At 40.0% G+C, this 14,805-nt stretch overlaps 1 protein-coding gene across 1 annotated transcript in view; it reads left to right on the top strand.

Moving 5' to 3' along the window:
• Window positions 1–14,805, top strand: part of VCAN (versican) — a 104,317-nt gene that overhangs the window by 25,682 nt on the left and 63,830 nt on the right. The window contains exon 5 of the mRNA XM_051643335.1: window positions 7,584–7,877. Within this exon, the coding sequence (XP_051499295.1) occupies window positions 7,584–7,877 (294 nt within the window). The remainder of the gene's footprint in view (window positions 1–7,583; window positions 7,878–14,805) is intronic.

The following is a 14,805-nucleotide window of genomic DNA, read 5'->3' on the forward strand; positions in this document are numbered from 1 at the left end:
AATGGAGTCAAACTCAGCTGGGGCCAGTCACAAGTAGTGTTCCTCAGGGCTCAGTGTTGGGACTGTTTCTTTTTAACATCTTTATTGATGATCTTGATAAGGACATAGAGTGTATTATCTGTAAGTTTGCAAATGACACCAAGGTAGGTGGGAGTGTTAATCTGCATGAGGATAGGGAGGCTCTGCAGAGAGGCTTGGATAGATTAGATCGTTGGGCTGATGTCAATGGTCTGGGCTTCAACAAGACCAAGTACCAGGTCCTACACTTGGGCCACAACAACCCCAGGCAATGTTACAGGCTTGGGGAAGTGTGGCTGGAAAGTGTCTGGCAGAAAAGGACCTGGGTGTTTTAATTGACCAGTGGCTGAATATGAGCCAGCAGTGTGCCCAGGTGGCCAAGAAAGCCAATAGCATCCTGGCTTGTCTTAGAAATAGTGTAACCAGCTGACGTAGAGAGGTGATTGTCCCCCTGTCCTCAGCCCTGGTGAGGCCACACCTGGAGTCTTGTGTCCAGTTTTGGGCACCTCAATTCAAGAGAGATATCGAGGTGCTGGAGCCAGTACAGAGGAGGGCAATGAAGCTGGTGAAGGACCTAGAGCATAAATCTTATGAGGAACACTTGAAGGAGCTGGGAATGTTTAGTTTGCAGAAGAGGAGGCTGAGAGGAGACCTCATCAGTCGCTACAACTACCTGAAAGGTCATTGTAGAGAGGCTGGTGCTGGTCTCTTCTCACAGGTAATTAGCAACAGAACAAAAGGGAATGGCTTCAAGCTGCAACAGGGGAGGTTCAGACTGGACATTAGGAAAAAAATTTCACAGAAAGAGTGGTTAGACACTGGAACAGGCTTCCCAGGGAGGTGGTTGAGTCACCATCCCTGGAGGTGTTTAAGGGTTGGTTGGATGTGGTGTTGGTGGAGATGGTTTAGGGGAGGACTTTGTAGAGTAGGGATGATGTTTGGACTTGGGGATCCCAAGGGTCTTTTCCAACCTGAATAGTTCTATCATTCTATGATACCTCTGAAGACAGATGTAACTTTTCAGGTCTGTCTTGCCTCAAATGTATCTGTTTTTTCCAGAGTATTTAAGACAAGGATAGTGCTCTCCATCATCTTCATTCATGTATGGAGAGGAGGGACAGATGTGGGACGTACCTCTTCCCTCCATGGTGTACAAACAGACTAGTAGTCCACTTAGTGGCAGTTGCTACCTTTTTGCATGGGACTTTTGTCCAAAGAGAGAAAGGAGAAGGAATTGGAAATTCTCGCCACACATGTTCCTCAAGGTGCAGGGATAAATTCTTTAGTCCTCAGAGTGCCTACCATATTCCTGCTTCTCTGCACACTTGTGTTCCAGAAATGAAAGGCTGGACAGATTCCATGTTTCTGAGGAAAATAAAGTCATGATGGCAGTGTCTTATGACTTCTTGAGCTTTGAGCGGTCAAACGTGGTTTATGAGGAGTGGTAACATCAGGTTACAGCTGAAGTTGGGGAAATATCTTCAAAGTGTTCCATGTAACATCAGAAAATACGGTATTTTGTTATTTTTAGCCATCTTTCATATTTGGCCCAGGGCACCCTCATCTGCAACTGTAGTGACAGAATCCTTGGAGCTATAAAATCGCCATAAGCGTATCTTTGCATTATGAGTTTAGTGGAGTCCACTGTCTCTCAGAAGCAACTAATGAACTTTTCTGGAGTTCACCACAGAGCCATTATGCTCACAAAAAAGAGAGCTGCCAAGTTCTTAGGTGTGGGGAATAGTATTTCTTTTCCTCAAACAAGAACACCACTAAGAAACTAAGACAGAAAGGTGCTGGAACTTTTTCCTCTTGTTTCCATTTAAAATTGTTAAACATTTTCATCTATGGGAATGATTATATCTTTGTGTATTTAATATCCTGCTGGATATTATTATGTCTTTCTTTAGTTGACACTGAAGGTATTGGAGGCTGTAGGATCTGAGCACATAACCACAAGGTAAAGCTTGAGAGCTCCAAATGGGACAGTAATAAGGAAAGCTTTTATTCCTCTGGAAGAAGAAAATGGGGGGAAATACTAAAAATCTACAACCAATTAAGTATAAGTGTCTCCTCAGTGTTTGTTGTTCCCTCACATAGGTGAGGACATTTCACAGGTGGTCAGCCAGCCACTAGTTGTGATAGAAGCATTCAGTAGGAGATTCAGAGGTTACCTCTTAAGCTTCTCTGCAGTTGGGGAGAATCTTACAGATATCAGCAAAATTTTGTCATGGACTTGCAGGCAATGGCTTCATCTGCCAGTAGCAGATGCTTCTTGTAGCAGGATTCGTAGCTCATTTTGTTGTGCTTGGCATGATGGGTGATGGTGTGTGAAGTTGAGATTATGCTCTGGGAGGAGAGTGCCACATAGGCTCAAAGTTCTCCTCTAGGAAGTGGCAGCCTACTAGTCCCTTAATTATGGTTTCATCTATGGAAAAAGAAATTACTAGTGAGGTCTGTGCTGGAGGGCTTACATCTAGATTAATTACTCCTACCCTAGTCAATACATGTTGTGTATTGACCCCTGGCTATGGTCCTAGCCTGCCCTTATTTCTGTGCTTGCTTTTAAGATGTGTGATTCATGAAATTCACATCTACAAACATGCCCGGCTTAGTGAGACATCTCCTGATGAGAGAGAATGAGTGAAATAACCTTAAAAGGAATGATGCTTGCAATAAAACCAGCTGATAAGTCAGTAGATCCTTAGGGTTTTTCCTTGGGGGTTGAAGTGAATCAGCTTTTGTCTTCAAGAAAAAAAAAAACTGGCTTCTTCATCTGCCTTGATGTATTTGAAAGAGAGGGGGAAAGCATAACTTTTGTCAGGTGTCTGTTTTAACTAAGGAAAACAAAAGCATATAACAGGAAAATATTGGGAATTCTTCAAGTGCGCAGACTTCTGAGGCTGGACAATCAACCCAAATCTTTATTTTAAAAAGGAGCCAGCAATAATATACATTACATTATTATCTGCAGCCTAAAAATTGTCCCAGCCTCCATCTCACCCCTGGTACTGCAGAACTGGTTTCTTTTCATCTGCTGGTCTAAGCCCTGGGGTTTGCCTGCATAATTTTGCTAAGTTAAACGAACTGTACTCCAGCTATAAAAACACTGCACATGGCTTTCAACACACAAAATTGAATCTGCCCTGCTTTGGTGTTGGTGGCTATGTAATTTATTTATCGACCAGACAAATTTTCTTTTAATTTCCTTGTTTCCAGTGTTTTGGCTGGGAAATTGAGGTACTTTCAGACATCATAATAAAGACATAGTAAGAGTGGACAGAAGGAATCCTTCTACTAAATATGGAACCCATTATGCTTCCAAAAATAACAGCAAATTTTAGAGACTGCATGGGTTAAATAAATATTTTGTTGTTGTTTTGTTTGTTTGTTTTGTTTGGGTTTTGTTTTGTTTGTTGTTTTTTTTTCTTTTTAGAGGAAGCTTCTATGGAAGGGTCTTATCATTTTCTCTTTGGCACTACGAAGGAGTCAGGATGTTTCAGCTACATTGACTGTCATGCTGGAAGTCAGGACTGGAGCACAAGTCCTTTTCCATGGCCTCTTGAAAGCTTCTGTCAGTTTTGAGGTTGAATCCATTAAAGAGCTCAGCAGAACCTGAGCTCCATTGAACAATTTTTCTCCAAACACTTGGTGGTGCCAGAAGAAGTTGCTAGAACTTCTCGCTCTTCCTCCGCGACCAGCACCTTTCTTTACGTGTCATCTTCTGTGTTTCCTGCTCTATTGCCCAGCTTTTGTGTAGGCTGACTGGGAAACAGTGTGGTTCACAACCCAAGTTCTCACAATGAGAGAAAAAACAGAGTTGACAGTGACGTAGACCAGTGTGCTTTTCACAAATGATAAACTGAACTTTCACATTCTTATATGGATAGGAAGTAGAGGATTATTAAGTAGTATTTCCAGTACATGCATCCAAAATTTCAATAGTTTAGTAGCCATCTCTTTCTGACCAAGGAGACTGGTGGTAAGCAAGTGTCTCAGCATTCATTATGTCAGAGAGATTACTTGGATAACAAAGTGTCATTCCTGCACATTCCAAGTCATTGCACTTAATGTACACAAACTGATACCATTCAGGTGAAGAAGTGTTTTGGGCACTGCTTTCTTCTGCAGGTCTGAACAGAAAACATAAAACTTGATTTTTGGTTTGGTTTTTTTTTGGAAAGGTGATTTCGGAAGATTGCAGGACAGTTTAAGTGTTTTTGGATTTCTATAGCAAATGAGTTCCTTATTAAACTCTTGCTTTTTTTTTCCTGCATTCATTCCAACAATTTTTTTTTCACTTTTCATTCCAACAATGCACACTCACACAGTGTGCACTCAGTCATGCAAAATTTATTTTCAAACTGGACAGAGAAATTGTGGAGTCATGTCTCATAAATGACTGCTATTTGAAATCATACTTTTGCACCTTACTGTATTATTATTTTTTTAAAATAAGAATCTTGGAATGATAGAAAAACACTTTAACTAGAGCAACTGCAAACTGCCATGTTTTAACATCTCTGTACCCTCTACTTTTCACTAGCATTCCTGAACTAAATGAGTATTTACTTGGTATATGATTGTGGGAAATTAAAGTAAGGGCATTTTGCTGATTACTCTGCCACCTTTTTGCTTTCTTTATGAATTTATCATCACAAATTCTTTAATATACCAAATACGTGGCAAAGAACGTGACTTTGGACTTCACTTATTGGACTGTTCTGATTAGGACACATTTTTCCTTAAATGCATGGGGTTTTTAATAATATAGTTTTTCTAGTAAAGCACCCTTTGATAAAGATGGTATCTGTATGATGGCAGTGGACTTTAAGAGATGAACCAAATAAATAGATATGTTGTTAATAGAATAGATTCAATACAAAGAAAAATATGCCACCCATCTTTCAAATGTGCAGTAGTATCAATATTGCATATATAGCACACTCCAAGGCAAACTTAAGGCAGATTTCCATATAGAAATGCCCTAGTGTTACATGGATAATTAAATTTTCTGCAGTATTCACAGAATCACAGAATATTAGGGGTTGGATGGGACCTCCAAAGATCATCAAGTCCAACCCCCCTGCCAGAACAGGACCTAAAAAAATCTAGGGCAGATCACTCAGAAAAGGCATCCAGACAGGTCTTGAAAGTCTCCACAGAAGGAGAATCCACAACCTCTCTGGGCAGCCTGTCCCAGTGTTCTGTAACCCTCACAGTAAAAAAGTTCTTCCTCATGTTGTGGTGGAACTTCCTGTGCTCAAGTTTGAATCCATTGCTCCTCACCCCATCACGGCACACAAGTGAAAATAAGTTGTCCCTGCCTTCTTGATGCCTAGCCCTCAGGTATTTATAGACATTAATTAGATCCCCCCTCAGTCTTCTCCTCTCTAGACTGAAAAGCCCCAGGTCTCTCAGCCTTTCCTCATAAAGCAGGTGTTCCAGTCCCTTCATCACCCTCGTAGGACTCTCATTGGACTCTCTCAAGTAGATCCCTGTCCCTCTTGAACTGGGAGCCCAGAATTGGATGCAATACTACAAGTGAGGTTTAACCAGGGTCATAAGTGAAAGTAATTGATTGAACCCTGCATTTTGAAGCCCTTTAGCAAGACATAACTGTTGATTAATTTTCTTTTATTTAAAGGAGCACAAATTACAGCTCAGATGAACAAACACTCCTAACTTTAATGATGTTATGCAGAAGCTCCATTTGGAGCAGTGATCCAGATAAGTCAATGGAAAAATTGCTTTGCTATTAATCTGGCACTGTTTACCCATTTTTCTGTTAATTCAGTAAGTTTCTCCCAGCAGGAACACTGCAGGATTATTTGACATAATTTAGTTTTTGATCCATCATATTTGTTTCTAGAAACCATTAAAATGCATTGTTTGTCTTACTTATCTCCTTTTCTTGTTTAACTGGACTGACATCTGCTATTTAATTGCAGTAATTTTAACTACTGATTTTCCTATACATCATGGCTGCTGTGTGAGAGGATAAGTGGATAGTCCTCAGAACACAGGGGGCTACTTCAGAGAGCTCTTTCTTTGCTGCAGTTTTTCATGATACTGCTGTCAGGACAGTATGGTGGGATAACTGCATCCATCATTCTGTATTGGCCATGATACCAGATCTGCCCCTTGATACAGAAGAAGCTGCAGAAGTGTTTAATTAAAAAGTGCATTATTCATGTGGTTTGAAAAACTGAATGAGACATTCTGGTACTTCTGTGGATGAATAATTCTTTGTTTTCCTTATCTTTCCCTCTCCAACAGACATGCTCTGTCCCTTTACCTCTAAGTTAGAAACTCCCTACAACATGTATAAAGAAACTTACACTGTGGAACTGATATTACAGCTGTAATAACAAATCAGAGTTTCTACCTAGGAGAAAAAAGAAAATTGGCACATTGCCTCCTTTCACACTTGCATTCCTGAAACAAGCTTAATATTGATGTGAATGAAACTGCTTGGGGTGATGTAGTTTCTGTCTGCCTTTTGCTAGGTTTCTTTGAGACAACAGCAGAGGTGTAAGGGAGATTGCATGTCCAATGTGAATAAGCAATGCTTTGATGCAACAGTGACTGTTGTGTTCTGGCCTGCTGCAGTTGAGGAGGAGGTTTACTGTCTTGTAACAAATATTTTTAATTCACATTGTTTTCTACATCTCACATGTTGGGTTTAGGTCTCATAAGTTCTATCTGAAATTTAAGCAAAAACTAGCAAAGAGTCAGTTTACTGTATCATTCCCAGGATGTGAATATTAGAGCCTTGATTTTGTTTATGGTGTTTGAGTGAATGGGGCAACAAAACCAATTTTATAATGGTGATTTAGCTTGGAAGTAAAATATTGGATGTGCTATTTGTTTCATTTCAGTTTCCAACTGAACAGCTATTGTTTACAAATTGTTATTCTGTGGAAGCTAAACTAGACTACCAGCATCCTATACTTAATTCAGCTTTTCCCACAAAAAGGGCTTTGGGCATGTGCAATATGTCTAGTGCATTCTCTCACCTTTTTTTTCCCATGGGTCAAGATGAAGACTCATGGAAATACGACATTAGAAGCTGCTGTGGAGCAGCCAGTGAAGAACACTTGCTTTTTTTTGTGTCTCAAGTGAGATTCTAGTAATGACTAATAAGGTCAGGTAAGAGGCTTGCAGATGTAAAAGATTTGTTTTACTGAGAAAGTAAATTCTGTTGAACTAGATTTAATTAGAAGGGTTGAGTTGCAAAGTCTACTTCAACAGAGGTCACAGAGGAGCTTCAAGGCTCCTGTTACCTCTTTCTGCAGGGGGAGATTTTTCCAACCGCTGTGTACTTTGTGGCATAAAGTTTGCATATATATGTTCATGCTTTGTGATAGGTTATTTTCATATTCAAATCTGGGACTTTTGATTTTCCAACAATCTGGGTTTTTTTAAGGAAAAAAATTATTCAAAAAATTTTTGGAAAAAAAACCCCTTGCAACCTTGCAAGACACTGACTGTAGGAGGGGAGCTAAGCTGACTGGATGGTGGACTGTGATACTCAGCCTTCATTATCTGTTTCCTTCCTCTAGATGAAGTGGTTCATGTCTCAGTCCCCGAGAAGCTCACCTTTGAGGAAGCTAAGGAGCTGTGTCGGAAAAGAGATGGCGTTCTTGCTTCAGTCGGGAACCTGTACGTGGCCTGGAGGAATGGCTTTGACCAGTGTGACTATGGCTGGCTGGCGGATGGCAGCGTTCGTTACCCAGCCTCCGTGGCAAGGCCCCAGTGTGGTGGAGGTTTACTTGGGGTGAGAACCCTGTATCGCTATGAGAACCAAACAGGCTTTCCTTACCCAGATAGCAAGTTTGATGCCTACTGCTATGAACGTAAGCTTTTTTTAGTTATAATTTTCAGTATGCTCACCATGCTAACCTTGAAAAATGTTTTCTTTGATATGTGTCTTGTTTCAGTTTCAGTCTTGCGGCGTTGCATGAGTTTTAAAAATAATTGTTTTATCACTGCGATTTTACAAAAATAAGAGAAAAGCCAAACTAAAATGAACGCCCTAAAGTAACATTGGCAGATAAAGATAGGCAAAATTCTAAGGTAAGATTTCATCCTGAGTGGTGTTTTTACACAGAATGACATGCTGTACCCACAGTCACCCTAAGTCTGTGGATGCTACATATTTTGGTGCCCAACTGCACCCTGATATCTTTGTGTCATGTCAATGACCATAAGAATAGAAGACATTTCCTACTTGACCAGGTGAATGACTGTCATCTAGCTTGTTATTGTGTCTCCAATTATGGCAAAGAGAGGCTGTCTACAGGCTGCATGCAAGGAGATTTTTCTGGATTCCAGGCATTTTGTTCCATCAAAATTTTTGGGCTTTCCTTTGCCTTTATGGTTCCTCTGTAATCTCTTCCATCTACAGTGCCAGTAGCTTGGCTCTGGTATTATGGTGCAGCCTATCCTTGCATAGGTTTCTTTTGTCCAAAAGTGTTCACCAGCTTCTAGTGTTTCTGAGTTTCTTTTCCCTATATCATCTCGCCGGTGCATCAGTTCTAGATCCCTGCCTGTCTCCCAGGCCTTCCTGGAACTGGCAGTGCTTCATAGACCATCATCATGGAGGTCCTGGTCTCATTTACCTGGCCTCTTATATTTCTCTCTGTCATTAGTGATGGCTGCTTACTGTTTTCCTACATCTTCAGAAACCCATCCATGCATCCCATGACATGCAACATGTAAGTTTCTGTGTAGCCCTTTCAGATACCATAGACCAGCTATCTGTATCTGTTAGGAGAGGATTCCATCACCTTACTTCTATCCTTAAAGATCTGCTCCATCACAAGAGTCTTCTTTGTGCATGAGGACACTGATAGTGTTGGAAGGTGTGTCACATTTAAAAGATCAGAGTGCTTTTTCCCAGCTGAATATCCCTGAGATCTGCAGCCTCCTCAGCAGTGTAGAGAGGTTGGACTGCTCATTAATTTTCCTGCAGGCCTCTGTTCAAGGGAGTTCCTGTGGTTGCAAATAGTACAATTGACACTAATGTGTAAGGCCTACTTGTGTTGAGTTACAAGTTCAGACCTTGGTCTTTATGAGTATCTAGGTTTTTTGGACTCAGTTCCATGACTGTAAGTCAGAACTGCTTGAAATGTGCAGCCTGTACTGTTGCTGTTTTTGTGGATGATGAACAAACTGCAGCTGCAGATCTTTCCAGCTCAGGCATTGCAGGCTCATTTATGAGCAAAACTTAATGCCTGAGAGCAAACCACAACATCTGGTGTTACACTACAATCTGGCTGTTCTCAGACAGTCTCCTATGCAATATTTTAAAATAGGATTATTTTGGATTTTTCCTTTATTTCTTATGGGTAAGACGTTCCAAAACTTTGCATATGGCAGTAGTCCTAATGGACTTAAAGGGAACTGCATACAGGAATAAAGACTAGCTAAGGTCAGGAGTGTGTGCTTTAATTTGCAGACCAGAGTTTTGTCATATCACTCCTCCTGTTCCTTCCTCAAATTGTTTATGATCAGTTTTTAAAGTGTTGTGGGTAAAATTGACTTTAAATTCACCAGTCTCTCTGAAAGACTGAAGTAGCCACTGGATGTTTGTTTTTAGTAAGGACAAATTCCAGCTTTCTATTTGTCTGAATTTCACTGCTTTCAAACAACATGTGCCTTTTCAGTGCTCTTTCTAGGAGCTTTAGTTAAAAAATTCTAGTGACATACTATTTGTTCTAAAAACATCCTTGATAATTATTGGGTTGTTCTGTACAACTGCTTTTTCTGCAAATTCCTGTGCTTGATACATGGGTAATAAATATTTCATCAGTTTCCAACACTGGAAGTACGACAGTCTATGACTATCAACCCTTTTTACAAGAAAAGACTACACAGAACGAACATAATTTGGTAGCCAGTGGGCTGCTCTCTAGCAATTTTAATTGCAGTCGACATTACATCAGAATTAATTAAATGCTACTAGCTAGATGAGTCAGGTTTTGCCAGATATGTCTGGTTTTGTGTAGGGAAATGCAGGAGTGTACTGCTGAACCACATACCCTCCTTCAGGGTGGCTGTCTGCCACACATTTCAGAAGTTACTGAAAGTTCTCTCTCCCTCTCAGAAGGTGCTTGGGATCTCACAGGAACCAGCTGTAACTCTTCATTGCTTTTGCTAGAAGATTTATTTGAGTGGTGACTAATGGGACTCTCCGCCCAGCATCTTGGTCTTTCAGATCTCAATCAGCGGCCTGAAGCAGTGGCTGTAAAGTGAGTCACTCTCTCCTCTTAGAGCCTTGAAGCCAACCCCTTTTTTTGGGTCAGAAAAAGGGAGATAAAGGAGAAAAAAGAAAAAAGGTTCTACAATATGGCAGGAGGCTTCAATTTAAGTCCTTGTTTCAAATAATCTTTTGTCTGCATGTTTTTCTGAAACTTTCTGTTGTCTCTGTTTCAAAAGTTTCACTGCAGTAGTCCATCACATGAAGTCCACTATCCTCAAGTTCTGACTGCTTTTACTGTTCTCATTATGTGTTTCACATTACATTGTTATGTTCCATCCTTACCTGAATATCCAGTCACACCAGCAACTTTTCTTACTGATAAAGAAAAAAAAAAAAAAAAAAAAAATGTTGTTACATGCATTTATGAGGTAATGGTCAGCTAGAAGGAAAAATACAGAGTACCTCTGTGAATAGGCCATGATCTAGCCAGCTATCCAAGGTAGCACCAGTGCCGAAGGTTTGCAGCACAGATGTTCATGCAGTGATCTCAGTTTTTTTACTGCATCCCCATAAAGTTTCCTCTGCCTCCTGTGTGAAAGCTAGTGAAGTTCCCATTGACTCAGCTCCAAGCGTATTGACCACATGTTGCACTCTTAGTCGTAAGTGCAACAGCAAAGATGAAGGAGCTGCCTCTGCCACTTTTATTCATGCTCAGTAATACTATATTCCTTGAGTAAGGCCACTAAAATAAATGCCTCTCAGCCACAGAAAGGAAGTGTCCAATGCTTGAATTTACACATCCTCTGAAGCAATAGATTTGTGGTAAAAGCAGGCATCTGTTTTAGTTGTTACAAGGACAAATCACATGCTTAAGGAAGGGGATATCTCTTTCTTCAGCCCTGCCTACAGTCTTCACTTGTATCCTATGATTAAAAGTCTCTTTGGGGGAAAATCTCAAAATATTCATTCTAAATTGCAGCTAAAAGCAATTTAAATCCATATTTTAACACTTTACTTACTTTTAGATTGAAATATTATGTATTAAAATACATGAAAAACAGTAAGCAAAACACACACACAGCCAGCCTGGACAACATTTAACAGTACAATTCCTTTCAGGATTTTAACTTCAGCAGTGTTCTGGTTACAAAACTACGTTGTACAAAGTGTCTTGACTTTAAGAAAATAAACGTGACCCAGACTAATAATATATGATTTAAAATCTAAAATCCTTGTTAAAAAAATAAAAAGCCTTCCTTACTTTGATCACACGTGTTTTCCACTCTACAAAAACCACATGGCTCTAACTTTCTGAAACTTCATCCGCATGTTTCATCTCATCTCTCCAAGACTTTTGCCAGTTTTGGGGTTTTTTTTGGGTGTTTTGATTGTTTTTTTTATGAGAAGTACCTAATCATGCAACTGATAGAGCTTGGTTAGACACATGATTAAGTACTTGAAGATCCTTCAGGGCCATCATCAGAGGAAAAGTTTTTAAAGTGTTAATGTAAAGGACTTGGTAACATAATTACAAATTAAAAAAAAAAAGGTAGAACAGCTGTTGCCGAACACTTATGTTTATTTGTTAGAGAATAAAACGTTGTGTCAGGAAAAAAAAAAAATAGATACCAATTTAATAGTTCTTTCATACACCTAAAGGGTATTTATTTAATTCTATCCCTCAGCCCCCCAGTTTTGCTGGATCTGATTCACTGAATTTAGTGGGAGTCTTGCAACAGCCTTCAACTGACTTTGAAGTACTTTATACTAAGCATCTGTAGAATAAATTCCACTCCAGAAATGCACTAATTAAAACGTGTACAATTTTTGGTTTACATACCTGCAACAATACTGAATCTGATTAACTTCATACACAGAGGTAACTGAATTTTTTGAAATGTAAAATTGCATTTTGCTGAGAAAAGCTGATTTATAAAAACTGAATTCTTTCATGACCTGTATTGATTTTGGCAAATCTTTCAGCAAAGCATTTTTTGCTTGACTCAAAACACGTGTTGACCATTTTGCTCTGGATTTGACCATTTTGTTTCAGATTTGCTCTTTCATTTTGACTTTGCTTCGTGCACCTTTGCTTTTTCTCTTTGGTTATGCCACTTTGGTTTGGCATTATAGTTTCATTTTCGCTGGAGATTGGAAAATTCCAGTTCTGAGACAGAGTTGCTGTGTGTGTTCATTATGAATAGAGGCCATATTTTGATTGTTCCAATACAGCCCCTTCAGAAGTGTATCCAAGTAAACCGCTGCTTGTGACTGAGGCCTCTTTCTTTGATGCTTCATCCATCTAAAGCTCAAAATCAGAGCACACTTTTATGGAAGAAATATAGGAAGCAGCAACGTTCATAGTACGTAGTAAGATGAGAGTGGAGAATAATTGTGTCTCTGCAAATCTCTCTCCTGCTCAGCCCAAAATGTCTCCAAGCAAACCCTCAGTTTCCTGTCAGTTAAGTAAGAGTGTTTCACCAGGACGCAGGTTTTTGGCAAGGTGGAGTGTCTTGCAAGCAGTGTTCTTCTATGGGGGGCTTCACAGCAGGAAAAGAGGAACAGCCCCTTCTTTGGGAGGTCCTACAGCATGAGCCACCACGATTGCTGTCTAAGGCTCAGAAAACATCAGCTGTGCTCCACTTGTCCTGCAGCAGAAAGGAAAAGATTTTTAGGCAGAGCTCAAAAGCTGACAGAAGAAAAGGTTGTCTTCCCTTTTGCTGCATGTGACTTAGTTTGGAAAACTTTGAATAACTAGGCAGTTCTGTACTCCTCCACAGCAACCGTCCGTAGCTACATGTCCCATTTATTTCCTGGATGAGGGAATCATTTCTAGTCCGATGTCAGGGACTGTATTACAGGAGATCTGTGGATTTTTGATCAGTTTGGGAATAAGCACAGAATACTGAAGGCAAGGGGTGTGGTGACACCCTGGGAACAAAATTTTCAATGTTAAAAGAAAGACCAAAAAGAAGTTTATCTCAGATGAAACACAACAGACTGCTGAACATAATAAAGTCAGCATCCATTTCACAGTTCAGTATCAGAATGGGCAAAATGCCTTTGAGCAGGCAAGCATCTCAAGGTCATGGCTTTCACCACAGTGTATACAAGGCTGTTGGCTCTGCTCCTGCTTCCTTTCCCCTCTGTGAAGGTGAAGCTATGCAAAGAGCTTAAGCTGCCTTACCAAGGCAGCTACCATCAGATAACAATTCTCTAGTTTTTATTATTTTGCTAAGAAGTTAGATCTCTGTGATTCTCTCAGATATGCAGTTTAGCAACACCATCATAGCTGCAGAGATCGCCAGTAATATCTTGGACTAGGTGTAGAAGGAATAAATCCCTGAAGCTCTCTGCTGGGATTATAGCCACTGGCAAACGTCACAGAGGCTGTGCAAGATGTTTCTTACTCCATGCTACTTCAGTTGCATGGCAAAGGTATTTTGAGAAGTCAGTCAGACCATGTTGAAAATGGCAAGAAGATCTCAATCCAGTTCAGACAATCCTGTGCTGTAGACCTCACTAGTACCTTACCTTGAGAGAGAGGGAGGAGGTGGTGGTGGTTGGGTGCAGCTTGACCTTTTAAATGGTGCGTAAAGTATGAAAAGAGAGAACCTGATTTCTCTATCTGACCGATGTATGTGGAGCAACTTCTTGGAGCCTCAGGAGGTGCAAATTCAGGAGGAGATACTTCTTTTGCCAGAGCAAGTGAAGTTGCATTTATCTGCGTGATTCAAAACTGGGTTCCTTAAGAATAGTCCCTAAATTAAAACATTGTGAACAGAGGGAAAGAGGAAATAAAAGAAAACACAGTGGAAGGCATTTTCCTTTTATTCCCTCATATCACTGAACAGGTCAGGTGACAAGCATGGGATTAAGATCAACAAGGTGAAGAAGTGAAAGAGTCATCCCTTTAGGTGTTCAAGTAAAGGAATTATAAATTGGTTTTGCTCTTTATTGCCCTTACTCACTGCTGTGGGAACTGAGTACCACTCCTGGGACATACGAGTAATTTATCTCCTTTCAGACTAGGTGGGGAAAGCAAAGCAGCAAGGTTTCTGACCTGAGTAACAATCTTGGTTCTTTTTATTATTCAATTAGTTTTTGTGGTCAGGAAGCAAAGATTGTTGCTTTTATTTGGTGCTAGGATACAGATTTCATTATGAAGAGCAGACTAAAGAGCCTCACTGATTTTTTATCCTCTTTGGCAGTTTTATTATAAATAATGTGGAAAGAGAAATGCTTTTTACTATTGTTCTTTTCTGGATAGATTGACAGATTGTAATTTGTTCACAGAACTACACTTGCGTGTGGGGAAACCTGGAGATAACGTCTTCCTCCCTTTAACTGTCTGACTTCAGAAGTTGTGAAATAGCAAATGGTTTTACTTAAGAGTGTGTGTGTTCACAGAGCTAATAGAGCTGCTGCCTCTGCTGTTTTCTTAGCTGGAAGAGAAGAACCATGGTCAATGCTGTGAAGAGGATGCATGGGTTTTCATTACGTTTTCAAAGTTTTCCCTTACAAATAAGATAGATTAATTTTTTTTTCCTAATAATCCCATTCATTTTCTCTGATACTGA

Source organism: Apus apus, chromosome Z, assembly GCF_020740795.1.
Source record: "Apus apus isolate bApuApu2 chromosome Z, bApuApu2.pri.cur, whole genome shotgun sequence".
Classification (NCBI taxonomy): Eukaryota; Metazoa; Chordata; class Aves; order Apodiformes; family Apodidae; genus Apus; species Apus apus.